Genomic DNA, 14,006 nt, shown 5'->3' on the forward strand with positions numbered 1-14,006 from the left:
CCTGAACGGGGACTACAATTCTGGAACTTAATCTGCATTGGTTATCCAGACTTGGTGGGGGTACTGGCCTGACATGCTTCTTGGATGAGTACTTTAAAACAAATGAGATGGGGGGTCAACCCAACTGTGCTTTGAGACTCGTTCAAGGCCTTTATGAGAGGTACCGTTATAGAGGAGATAGCGAGTATTAAAGAACTTAACAAGCAAAAAGAGGAAGTGCTGGAGCAGAGATGCCATGACCTAGAGGTCCTATACGTTGGGTCTCGTGCTGTTGAGGATACACTAAAATGGCTTCAAACACAATCTGATTGGACTGAATTTCTATATGACAAGCAAAGTCAAAGTCTTCTCTTCTCCAAACACAATCAGTATTTCCAAGCAGACTTGGGAAGGAGCTACTTGGCTTGTCTAGCGAGAGATGAAATATCCAAAAGGTCAATCCCAGCCATCATTGACAATTATAACGTTAAACAATATACAGGGACCAAAATTGCAGGAGTGTTCTATGAATACTATAGTAATCTATATTCCTCGCAAGCTCGATACATGCCTACTCAACTTAAAACCTACCTTAGCGGTGTAAGACTCCTGAGGCTGTCTCAAGAAGTTGTTGACCTTTTGGATTCCTCCTTTACCGAGGAGGAAATTGTGGCAGCCATTTCTTCATTTCCCAACCATAAAGTTCCGGGCATTAATGGTATCCCAATAGAAGTATACAAACAATACAAAGAATTCCTTGTCCCTAGGCTGTTAGAGACCTAAAATCAGTTGCTAGAGTATGGCTCACTTCCGCCCTCTATGTTTGAAGCCATATATTGAAACCAAGATTCTGGCTAAAATTGTATCCATACTGCTTAATGGGTTCATTCACGAGATTGTCCACCCAGATCAGATGGGGTTTATGCCTATAACTATTTATGTAGATTCAGAGCACCTGGACGACTGGGGAGAGGGCAGTGGTCGTGTCCTTGGATGCGGCCAAGGCCTCTGACTCGGTTGAGTGGGGCTATCTCTGGCATGTGCTGGAGCGGTTTGGCATAGGACCCAGGTTTATTAGTCTTGTTAGGCTGCTTTATTTTGCACCAGCGGCAAGAATGAGTGTTAATGGATTCACGACAGCCCTGTTTGGTCTGGGTCGGTGTACTCGACAGAGCTGCCCACTATCCCCTGCCCTGCTTTAGCTATTGAGCCCTTGGCCTGTTTGATGCACTCCCATGAGCGCATTAGAGGCATAGAGATGGAGAGAGTCACTGACAACATAGCACTTTACGCGGATGACATGTTGGTCTTTGTCTCACCTTTTGAAGGTGGTTGAAGACTTTTGTTCATATTCAGTAGTCAAGATCAACTCGGACAAATCTCTGGTTTTTCCGATGGCAACCTCCACCAGGTGCTGTGTAATGTCAGAAACTTCTGTGGACCAACAGGTTTAAATATTTAGGTATCTGGATTACAGCCCATGCATTGGAATATGTTACTCTAAATATTGACGCAATAACAGAATATCTAAAAACCAAAAGACACACATGGAGTAAGCTCCCTCTCACAGTCACTGGTAGAATCAACCTAATTAAAATGGTGATCCAACAAAGTACTTATACCCCTTCCAACACTCGCCGGTGTATCTACAGCTGAAGGCTTTCCAAAACATTAACAAACATCTCATTTCCCTGATCTGGAGTGGTAGGAGAGCAAGGGTGTGCTTTAACACATTATGTAAACCAAATATTCAGGAGGAATCTCAGAATTCATTATCTTGCTTCCCAGCTTACACATTTGGACTCCTGGTTAGGCGATACGCAGAACACCACGCTCGGACACTTCTTGGGCGAGCAGATGGACCCCTCCCTTGGAGCTTTGCAGGTTTTGTTATCTAAGCACAGACCTAGTGAAGTGGCCGCTATGACAGGCATCAATGATTTGGGCAATATCACATGTTCCTATGGGAGGTGAAGGTTTAGACCCGGACACTCCCTTGTTGTTCAATACTGTTTTCAGGAAGCTGGTGGGGTTGGAGGGTTCAATGATGTGGAAGGATATGGGAATTCACACCATTGGTCAAGTATATATAGTCAATTAGCTACATATGAACAATTGAGAGCGACCTTCCCATTACCCAACAACCAATTCTTCCAGTATCTACCGCTGAGGTTTGCTTCAGATGTCAGATTCTCCGATTAAAAATATATTATGATCTGTAGGGTGATATAAAACTATTTCTGTGCTCTATGCCTTATTGTTACCTCAGGTGTCCCTGAGAGGATTAGATGTGCTCATAATAAAATGGGAAACCAATCTAGGGGCTCTTTCTCATGAGGAGTGGAATATGGCGGTGGGAAGTACTAGACATGCCACATCTTGTCTTAGGTTTCAGCAGATCCATTTTTACATTGTACACAGAGTATACTTGACACCAATCAAGATGCATGCGATGGGACTTCGCACCTCTTCGGAGTGCCCCAGGTGTGGTATCACTAAGGGCACTTTTTGGCATCTTTTATGGTCATGTCCAGTTGTCCAGTCTTTCTGGGGCCAAATATGGGACTGCATCTCCTCCACACTACTTGTGCCCTAAGAACTGTCTATTTGGCACTACATTAGAAGAACATTTAAGTAAACCACACTTCAAATATATATTTACCTTAACCTACCTGGCTAAGGTTATGATAGCTAGGGGATGGATGGCAAAATCTCAATAAAAATACTTTATTCAAAGAATTGTCTGACCAGCTGAAAGCTGTATTACTTGAGACGCCCTTGTTAGCCTATCCTGACTACAAAAAACTTTTTAAGTATATACTGATGCCAGTACCAGAGGGTTGGGCGCAGTCTTATCGCAAATTCAGGATGGGAGAGAAAAGGTTATTGCCTACACCAGCCGGGGTCTATGAAAGAAATGAGAACTACAGTGCTTTCAAATTGAAATTCCGGGAAGCCAACCCGTTCATTGTTTTTACCAATAATCCACTGGCACATCTGCAAACAGCCAGATTGGGCACTCTTGAACAAAGGTGGGCCTCTAGACTCACCAACTTCCAGTACACCATTAGAAACCGGAGTGGAAATTACAATGGCAATGCAGATGTCTTATCTCGACTGCCCACTTCCGAAGAGAAGGAAGAGGACAAGAATTGTTGGGAAGCCTTAGAGACCCCTGCTTTCTATTCTGTGCCTGTTGGACAACATACCATCACGTTGGGAACCCTGCCGTCCGTGGAAGTGGAATCTAGTAATGCAGAACAAAGTTAGTCCGGGATTGACTGGAAAGAGGTACAGTCCGAAAGTTCCATCATCTGACAATTGAAGTCAATACTAATCTCACAGACCATGCTGAATCAAACCCAAAGACAGCAGGCTGACCCAGAACTGTTGAAACTGCTGAGGCAGATAGAGTGACTGAATGTCAGACAAGGACTGATAGTTTGCTGCAGAGCTGATCCTGGAACTCACTTACATATCATTCAAAAAGTAGTACCAAAACAGTATGCTGAAGTTCTATTGAAAGCATATCAAAACCAATCAGGGAATTTTGGAAGTCAAAAGACTGAGTCTAATCTGAGAAAACGATTCCACCTGTTAGGAATGTGTGAAGATGTGGAAGAATGGTGCAGGAAATGTCCTACTTCTGCTGTCCGGAGAAATGTACAGCCAGGTCAAAGAGCCCCACTCCATCCCATTCAAAGTAATCGTTCACTGAAAATTGTGGCCATGGATCATGCTTAGCTATAAAACAGTAGAACAGGGTACCAATACGCATTGACCATCACACCAAGTTTACAGTGGTAGCACCTATGAAAGACCTGATGGCTAGAACCACAGCCGCTGTCTTCTGGAAAGAGTTTGTCAAACCCTTTGGGTTCCCTGAGAAAATCCTCACAGATCATGGCCCTGCATTTGAACCGCAACTGTTCCAAGAACTGTGTTATATGAGGACTACAGCATATCATCCCCAGTGTAATGGCCTTTGTGAGAAAATGAATAAAACCTTGATTGGCATGCGGAGAGCCATCCCTCTGCCACAGTGACTAGAGTGGCCCAGTCTATTGTACAATAATACCAAACATTGCTCTACGGGCTTCTCACCCTACCTTCTGTTTAGAAGATAAGTCAAATTGCCTGTAGACCTGTTGTTAGACCCTCAACAAGAAGTAGAGGTTCCCTACAGAGACTGGGTGGTGGAACCAGTGCCGTAACTAGACATTTTGGTGCCCTGGGCGAGACTGGGCACCGGCGCCCCCATCTAAATGGGAGTGGCATTTGACAAGTGGGTGTGGCCAACCTAATGTGGGTGTGGCTAGCACTTTACTGAAAGAATTTGTATATTATAATATATATATATATATATATATATATATATGGTAATAATTGGTAGATGTTTTTCTATAAATAACGTGGTTTACTAGATACAGTAGGGATAATACATGTGTTACATTATGTAAGGGGTAATTGGGGACCTATTACAATATATGTTCCAATATATACCACAATTGAGACTACTCTTCTTTATCTACTTACAACTCTGCGTTGCACTAGAATTTCTAGTCCCTTAGTGCAAATGAAAAAAGTCCTTCAGAACCTCGTAAAATGTCATCTTTAACTTGTTTCAATTGCAGTCAACGCGAATCAAGAACCATTATTGACTCACAGGGGCCATCGTGGGTGGACTGATAAAGGTCTCTGGACAAATCACACACCACTCCTTTTTGATCAATTACATATTTTAAAGGGAGCATTAATTCATCACCCACAGCCCGATACCTGCCTCCGTGCCCAGAGGAATCGCCGCTCTAATTCAGCTCCCTACAAGCAACAATCTATTCCCGGCAATGCAGTGGAACGCATCTGCGTTCCAACAACAGGAAGTTCGGCATTTGGAACGCAAATGCGTTCCAAATGCCGAACTTCCTGCTTTCACATGCATTCCACTGCATTGCCGGGAATGGATTGTTGCTTGTAGGGAGCTGAATTAGAGCGGAGATTCCTCTGGGCACGAAGGCAGGTATCGGCGGCTGCGCCCCCCTTGGGCTTGCGCCCGGGGCCGTCGCACCGCCCGCACCGCCGTCGTTACGGCTCTGGGTGGAACAACAGTACAGAGTACAAGAAGCTCAAGAGATTGTCCAGCAGCTCTTGGAAGCTGTGCACCAACATCAGAAAAAGAATTATAATGCAAATGTTAGGGCAGCAGCTTTGACTGTTGGTGATTGTGTGTGGAAGAAAAAGAACCATTGCAATAGTAAACTTGATAGTAGATGAGAACTGATTCCGTATGTTGTCCCTAAAATTCCAATTGATGGTGTTTCAATTGAGTATACAGCAAGAGAAGACGGCAGAAGTTCTAGTGTAGTCCACAGAGACCAGCTCAAGTTGTGCATAGCTAGTTCTACCACCAGTCAGGAATATGAGGAAGAAGAAGGTGCATCCCTGAATAGAGAGGATGGGGTCCCCCTTTTCAAAACCCACGGACTTACTCATGTTTATGTATGGGCCTGTAATCCCAGGGGCACCAATTGCTTTACCCCTAGAGTCAGACATGGAAGATACAGTCCAGGTAGAGAGTGATGAACATGTAAGTAAGAATAATGACAATGTTGATACGAATACTGACTTTAATGTTGATGTTCACAATGTACTTGTCAACATCAATGTACGCTGACCTCCCTCAGGATGTCAGAGAGAAGCTCAAGAGGTATCTTACCTGCCAGATACAGGCAGTAGTGCAAAGCAAATTTGTATCCTTTTTTTTACCCTATTTCAGCGGCTCCCAAGGGAGTCACGGCACTGTCACAGAGATGCCGCTGCCAGAAGGATAAAAAAACAACAACTCGCCAAACCGGCGGCACCCGGGACCTGGCATCCTCCTCCTTCCTTGCTTTTCACTGAATGTTGGGCGTGACGTGATCACATCTGACATATTCAGTGAGAAGTGGCAGGAGAGAGGAGGGTGCTGTGTCCCAGGCGCCACCGGATTGGTAAGACAGAAGATATATAAGAAAGAAGGCCAAGTATGGTAAGTAAAGAAAGGGGGGGGGAGGGTGATAGGAAACAGCAATAGCGGGGCAAAAGAATGAAGGAGGGGCAGAGTGGGGGGATGAAGAGGGGCGCAGAGTGGGGGGGATGAAGAGAGGCGCAGAGTGGGGGGATGAAGAGAGGCACAGAGTGGGGGGATGAAGAGAGGCACAGAGTGCGGAGTTGAAGAGGGGCACAGTGTGATGATTTTTGTACATGTTTTATTTTGTTTGATCTTATTTCTCTTAATATTAGCTGTAAATTATTCTTTGACAGAAATATAATTGAAAAAAAATATATAAAAATATTCTTTTCCCTTGGATTCATGTGTAATTTTTTTGCAAACAACTTACTAAGTATTTCTGTCCTGATCTAAATACTTATTATGTTATTTTGACCCAACTACTTATAAAATGGTACTACTCTGTAATTATTTTGGATGGGTGCCTTGAAAAAATAATGGAGACTCTAAGGGTGCCGCGAACTGAAAAAGTTTGGTAACCACTGCCCTATTTCATTACTTTTCTTGCATATAAGTTTAAAATTGTTTTGAAAAGACTTTTATAGACTTTTGTGATTCTCATCCAGCGTGAGGACATGCTTTGTTCCAGCAAAGGAGAATGTAATCGCAGGTATATTACTGTATGCAATCATTCAGAAAACTACAGTTCCCCAGAATACCTCTGGGAAGTTAAAAGCAAATTGCATCTGCTATTTTGGGATGGGCAAACTGCAGTGAATGAACTGGAAGGTTTCAGGAGATTCTTGAAAAAGAGGGGAGGAGACACTAACTGAGTGGCTAGTGTGAGAAGTAATGTGTGTGACTGCTGGCTGAGCTAATAGAGGATCTTTTCACAAAGAGTCACTGAATGCTATGGCTGAATTGTTGTCTTGAGGGATGTTTGCAGCCAGCCCAGAAAGAAGCACCTTTGCAGTATAGTAAAAGACCTAACTTGCCACTGCCCAGATGTCAGCAGGACACATATGAAGACAGATAACTTAAACATAGCAAAGCAAAGGAAACTTATTTCAGTGAGACATCAAACTTTGTTATTAAAGCCTCTGACCGGGACTGTAATATTGCTATTGAGAGGTGTTATAGCACTGGCTAAAAAAATCTGCAAGCTGACAAACTGCATAAAATGGATTTTGATGAGAGAATTTGTGATTCAAATTCCAAGCCATGTTCTATACTTAGAGTGTTCCACAGCACCGCACTCGCAGGAGTGATAGTATTCCAGCAGCTCCTCACATTGGTTTTAAACATTTCTATCTGCACTGAGTATATAATAATATGGTGGAGTGCTGCCTTTTGGGAAGAAAAAAGGAATTCCCATTCTATGACTTACAATTCTTTTCCCAAGGCACAAATGTGTGGATCATATATCATGTATATAACATATGTAGGCAATTAATCACCTGTAGATGCTGACTTCTATGAAAATCGAGAGGGTGGTCCTTAAAATTCAAAGGTGCACAAACGGATTTTTTTTTATGTATGGTATAAACTTTTTTTATGGAAATGAAAAGGATTTCAAATATTTCTTACGTGTGTTGTGATGTTCTTTCAGTGACCTTTTAAAAAATGTACAACTAAATATGAAGGTCAAACTCAAAACTATGATTCACCGCTAACAAATCAATCTGAATGTAGAAAACCTTGTATCAAATTGATGTGGCTAAAAAGCAGACCAAATATGCAAGTAAAAAGAGTTAGCACAGCAGAGCTCACAGTGGTGGTGCTCTTTCTGTGTTATTTTCTACATGCTTTTCTTGATTTTAATTGGTACAAATATTTCTATGCGTAATTTTTTTTTAATTGCACTATAGAGTACCCCCTTTTCTCCTAGATTGTTGCGCCAGAGGATTGAACGGGCAGACATAAGTGGAAGCTGCAGTTTTAGTGCATCAGGATATACTAAGATATATACGTATAAGGACACCTGAGCATCAACTATTTATAAAATATGCATTTGTATTGTGTATATGGACTGTATTGAGTTAAGTGCACCATTTTTTACCTTTTCTTATCAGAAGAATTTACCAAAGCTATATAACTACATCAGTAGTAAACAATGTATTGAGATATATTGTCATACATTTAAACACAACAAAATGAGAGCAGTGAAACAATACAAATTAAATAGGTATTAAAAAGAAAGATATACAAGATAGGAAACAGCTACCCAAAAAACACACACATGTAAATTGTATATACGTTTATTTGGAGATGTATTGTAAAAGTCACAGAATGTTTATAAACTCAGAACCTTCAAAGGCATTGGTCCTATAAGAGATCTGCTTTCTAATGTTTAATCTTGAAATCCACCCACAATATTTACTTCCTGCCACAAAGCCTTCCCAAACCTGGTAATTGATCAATACACTGAGGATCAGAAATTGAGATTCACTAACAAATACACATTAGTGCACTACAAAAAAACAGACTTTGGCACCAGTTCATGAAATGTTAAAGTGAACAGTAGAAACTGTGAGCTACACGATGATCCCATAGATTTGCAGCACTAGTATTTATGAAGCGTGTGCTCACAGCAAAAACAAGCAGACATTCCTTATAGATTAGCTGTTTAAAACAGGTATCACTTATCAGGTAAAGCTATCACCTGTCCAAAGCACATCAGTGGAAAACGGAGAGATTATTTCCTTACCGGTTTAGTTACTACAGCATGAGAATACATGTCACTACAATGACCAGTCTGCTAAAACGTTCTACTGATGTGAGTTAATGTAAGTCAGCTACTACCTGGAAATCTAGTCTATAGCGTTAAAACAGACCAATATTTAATTTTTACATAATTAATGTTAACTTTAATACAATATATAATATTTTCCGAAATATGAAACACCTGTTCCAGTCACCATTTAACACAAGAAAAGATGACAGGTCATTAATTGGCTATTAAAATTTCTTATTTCTCTAGAAACCTCCCTGAAATTTATTTAACCTTAACTGCAAAAAATGTAACAGTTTGACAGTTAAAGTTGATGTAAAAGCCAGGTGTAAGCTACCTGTAGAGAAATAAAGGCAGTGCAGAGTTTAAACAGCTCAGTGGGAACAACAGTCAGTACACTGCCAGGCGAGAGGTTGCCAAATTTGTTTCTGTGGGATACAGTAGCCTGACCATCACTTAGAAACTAAGATGATAGGTTAGGATTCAAGATGATATGAACACAATATGCCATACGTGTGTGTCTTGCCCATTAGGTTGGTGAAGTTATCAGCCACTGTGTGTACATGAACGATGAACTGATAAACCAGTGGTCACCATATATGAGAAACTGGGGCTTTTGTAAAAGTACAGCTCCCAGCATATACTGCCAGACAACAGTTGGAGAGCTCCTAGTTTTTAACTCATTTTTTGGGGTCCTGGCACTAAATTTGATTATTTTTTTTTAAACTAAGCAACAAAGTTGTTATAGTTGAAATAGATGTATACAACAGTTGGATAGTTACTGTTCTATAATGCTAAAAAGTGGTCTCATATATATATATATATATATATATATATAGTAACTTTGTTTTAGATTGTATGTAAAAGAACATGACTGAACATTGTGCTTTATATTTTTTCAGGATAAAACTTATATAGTTTTTATGTAGCTGTTTTGTTATAATGCTCTCGGTCTTTAGTATTTTGCCACCTATGAACTACTTGGTTATTAACAGCAACAGATAGTAACTGCAAACTATAAAACATGGTAAACAAAATACTAAAAACAAAAGCAATCCAACAAAAGAAATAAAAACTACTATAGTTTTTGTTAATACAATACATTATAAACTTCATTAATATTTAATTTTACGGAATATGCTTGAAAACTATTACAGTGATACTTTTAACACATATGAACAAAAGTTTGTGTATGTGTTACCTGCACACTGTGGAGGTTATCAATTTTGCAAGCGGAACTAATGTCCATAGAACACATGAATTTGCTAGGAACCAGTGCAATTTAGCAGCGTGAAATGCTACATAGTGAAGAAAGCCATTTTATGTGGAATCAATATTTATGAGAATGGAGCTTATGTTTAGTGACTTACCACACAAAGTGAGAGCAGTCATGTGATGAGCTGAGCCAATATTGACACTCAATATTAAGTAGGAATCACCCTGAATTGATAGGCTGCATTCTCATAAAAATATGCTGAACCTATGAAATGTATGTCTCAGCTACATTTAGGCAACATGAACTTTCATGTAGCGATTGCTAATTTTACACTGGCAGATAAGAACAATTTCATACATATTTTTGTATTATTCCGCATTCCAGTGAAATGGACTTAGGTACAACAAAACAAGTCATAATGTGAGATGGCATCAAAGGGTTATATGACTGCAAAGTAGAATGTCACTACAGTGCAGCGTTTCATGTTATTATGCCACCCCCCTGCTTTATGCTACATGACCATTAAAACGTGAGCCAGGCTTCCACATATTTCTCTGAACCTTACAATAACTATGACTATAAAAACACTTAGAAAATGAATGTTACCCCAGTGAGCTGAATTAGTGCACAAAATATCAAATATAAAACTTTACCTCACAGCACTTGATGCAACTCTCTATTTACAATGTTATATTTGCAAAATAAAATATACAGCAATTTATAAAGTCAAGTACTCGAAACTTAAAAACGTCAAAAATGACAGACAATAATGAAATGGAAACAAGATACTGCCTTATCTGCAGGGCATGCACAGTGCAATGTATGAACCACATCATTGTTGAGTGCAGACCTTAAAAGCGTCACGCTTAAAAATTTTATATTTATTAGGCAAAATGCAATTGGTGGTATTAGATTTAAATTAAACCTCTAGTATGATATTACCTGAATGTCATATGCAGGAGAAATATCAAGCAATAGTCAATGGTTTGTTCTGTAATGACCAACAGGACAATATGTAAAGAGGAAAGCGAGTTCACATTGGTTTCTTAAGTCAGATTGCTAAAGTTACTCTGCCTACCCCCAAACACCTGAGCAAAGACATGCAAGGGATCACATTTAAAATTAGATATACTCTGAATGATTTTTACATGTTGATGCACATAAACTATGTATTAGAAAATAGAAATACCCACTATTGACAAATGCCATGTCAGTAATGCTGTAACATAAAAGAAAATCATAAGGTCTTCATGTCATTAAAAAAAAGGATACTATCCTATAAAAAGTTATCCAGATATAATTTATTTTATGGAGGACAGTACCTTTAAGCCTGTTGCTACTACTATTGTGGACCGCCTCAAAGACAGCCAACAATAATGTGCTACCTACAAGTATCTAAAGAGGTACTAACCTGTTAGCTAAAAGGCTACTTAAAAAGTCAAAGCAATTTTTTCTAGTTCTTACATTTACACAACATAGTAAATATTTGATTCCAAATATACTACCTCAGTTTTGGTGGCAATAGCTAATGGCGGGCCACAAACACTGCGGTTGTCCAATTACTGCAGTGTCTGCCACCCCAAACTGACCATGATGTCCAGCAATGATATTATCAAATTCTCATTCTATTTAGCTACCCAGACCACCCAATCAAGGCAAAGTTTGACAGTGAGCTGCCACTTTGCAACCCCGATGCTTTGCCTGAGACACATCTGTGTGGCTACCTTAAATCTAGACGTCAACAATCTCCTACATTTCTTAGTTGGTGCCATTCTGAAGTCTTTCAACCTCTTTCAGAAAAGGGCCAAACAGTTTCTACTACCTGATCTCTTCTTAATATCACTAGCAATATCAAAATCGGGCCACTCAAGATCTTTAGAATCAAAAGATAGAATAGTTAAGTTTTTTCTTTTATGTCAGATGGAAAAAAAAAAGGCTCTTTGGAATATAAGAAAGAATGAGAATTAGACTTGGCATCAGTCACCAGCAGGTCCACTAGTGGGCCACAGTAAACTCTTACACACAAGGAAAATGTGGGAAAAGTGAGCCGTCCCATTCTAATTTCTGTCAAATATTAACCATATGAATATAAATATATTTAGGAAAGGAAAATAAGCATTTGAAAGACAAGATTTTCACCCTCATTCAAATCACTAATAAAAAAATAAAATAATTTAAAACGGGATTCAAGTGTGATATCATTAAAATCTGCACTCAAAACATGTGTATGATTTGTGTGTATAAAAAAGTAAAAACACATCAGAAAAGTCTAATAAAATTGCCCAAGCTGCCTGCACTATAATCCTCTGTTTAGTCCAAATCGATAAAGTACAGGTATAATTAACTTTTAGTGGTTAAAAGGTACAGTGAATTATAGCAATAAAGTAACATTAACATAAAATAGTCCCTTAATAAAAATGAAAAAAGTTTGCATTTCACCACCATAAATCATTTTAAACTTGTACATTTCTATTAACACACATATTCACTGCAATAGGCAATGAGAAGTCCTTCACCCTGTAATTCATGGAGGCAAATAGAGCATCTTCTATACCCTCAGCAGTTGTCATGGATACCATGTAAAGCTTTGCATTACTAATAGAGCATAAAGCTATAGGAATTCCACATAGTTTTCAGGGATGAGTCCAGTCTTCCCATTGAGTGTCCCTTCTAGCCAGCCTGGCTCCTGTGATGGATGAACTGTACAGGACAAACAAAGAAAAGTAGGTTACTTACTTGGAACATACAGAGCAGATGTGGAGGAGCGTGATGTAATGTGTCTCAGCATATGTAAATTTCACATTTTTACCCACAAGTGATACAACTGCAACCTGTAATAGGTAATGTTTTGCAAAATGTTATTATATTCTATACTTACATATTATATATGTGCAAATATTCCATATGTATTAAAATGCCATTTGACCTAAAACATGTTGCTAACTTGTATAAGAGAGCTACAGAAGAGATAAAAATAAGAGGCATGCAATGGTGAAATGATCAGCATAAAAAGTGCACCATAATTATCAATAGTGAGTGGCCTCATACCAAATAAATAAAACTGAAGGGCTTATCTGTATAATTTCTGAATTCCCAGGTGTTCCTTGTTTAAAGGATGATGCTATGAACCTGCATAGGTCTCTTAAGGTCTTAGAGAATATTATAGGAGCAATATATAGGGGCATATACAATTAGGTCCCGGATCACGGTAACACGGGGAGTGCGCATAACCGAGGGTAATACGGTACCGTAATTCCCCGGATTTTCCTTCATACTCCAATCAACCTTATTACGGTGCCGCGGATTACCTTCTCGGGCCATTCCGGAGTGTAGCCCGCACCTACTTGAATATGCCCCATAGTGTTGTAGAAATGTTATAACTTTAATAGAATACAAAAATACACGCAAATCAAACAGTTAAAAAAGAAAAAGAAGAAAGGACTCATTAACCAGCATGATCACAAATCCTGAGATAACCAGGTTCCTTGACAGGGAATCCTAGTGTCCCTGTTGCCTCACAGAGGTATCAGGAAAGAACCAGTTATGCTAGGAATCAGATGGTCCCTAGATGTTACCTACTGAATATCTGATTAGTCACAAATCTAGACACTGACCCTGGAGACTGGTCTGCTCTCCAATCCCTGAGTATATAATCTCTCCTGTGAAGCAACCCAACAGTGCAAACCCAAATAGATTACTTATCCCTCCTGCTTTCCCATGTTGCCTCTCAGCATGGTTATTATACCCAGTAGGCGACTCCCAGCACTGATTGGATAGTGCTTGCATGTCCGGAGTTATCCTGTGAATCCAGTAGCTGAATTAGTTCAATAGAGTTTGCTAGGCCGGCACTGATTGGCGAAGGGGAGATGGGCCAAGGGAACACCCCCCCCCCCACTCTTTGCCAGCCCACCTCTGCATGCATTAAATGACTGTTTTTTGATGGCGAACCACTTTAATTAGTATCAAATCAGACCACAATAGCTCAAAGATTAGGTGTTAAATACACAATATTGTGGTGTGGTTCGTTAAAACAGTGGAACTGAATTATGAATAGATAGAAAATTCTACACTTTTATTAACTCTTTTACAAA

The 14,006-nt window shown here is 39.6% G+C and overlaps 1 protein-coding gene across 6 annotated transcripts in view; it reads right to left on the minus strand.

Moving 5' to 3' along the window:
- Window positions 1-8,210: 8,210 nt before the first annotated feature.
- Window positions 8,211-14,006, minus strand: part of ARHGAP26 (Rho GTPase activating protein 26) — a 453,586-nt gene continuing 447,790 nt past the window's right edge. For all 6 annotated transcript variants that reach the window (XM_075209689.1, XM_075209691.1, XM_075209688.1 and 3 more), the window contains one exon: window positions 8,211-12,615. In XM_075209689.1, the coding sequence (XP_075065790.1) occupies window positions 12,527-12,615 (89 nt within the window). In that variant the 3' untranslated portion in view covers window positions 8,211-12,526. The remainder of the gene's footprint in view (window positions 12,616-14,006) is intronic.

Source organism: Mixophyes fleayi, chromosome 4, assembly GCF_038048845.1.
Source record: "Mixophyes fleayi isolate aMixFle1 chromosome 4, aMixFle1.hap1, whole genome shotgun sequence".
Taxonomy (NCBI): Eukaryota; Metazoa; Chordata; class Amphibia; order Anura; family Limnodynastidae; genus Mixophyes; species Mixophyes fleayi.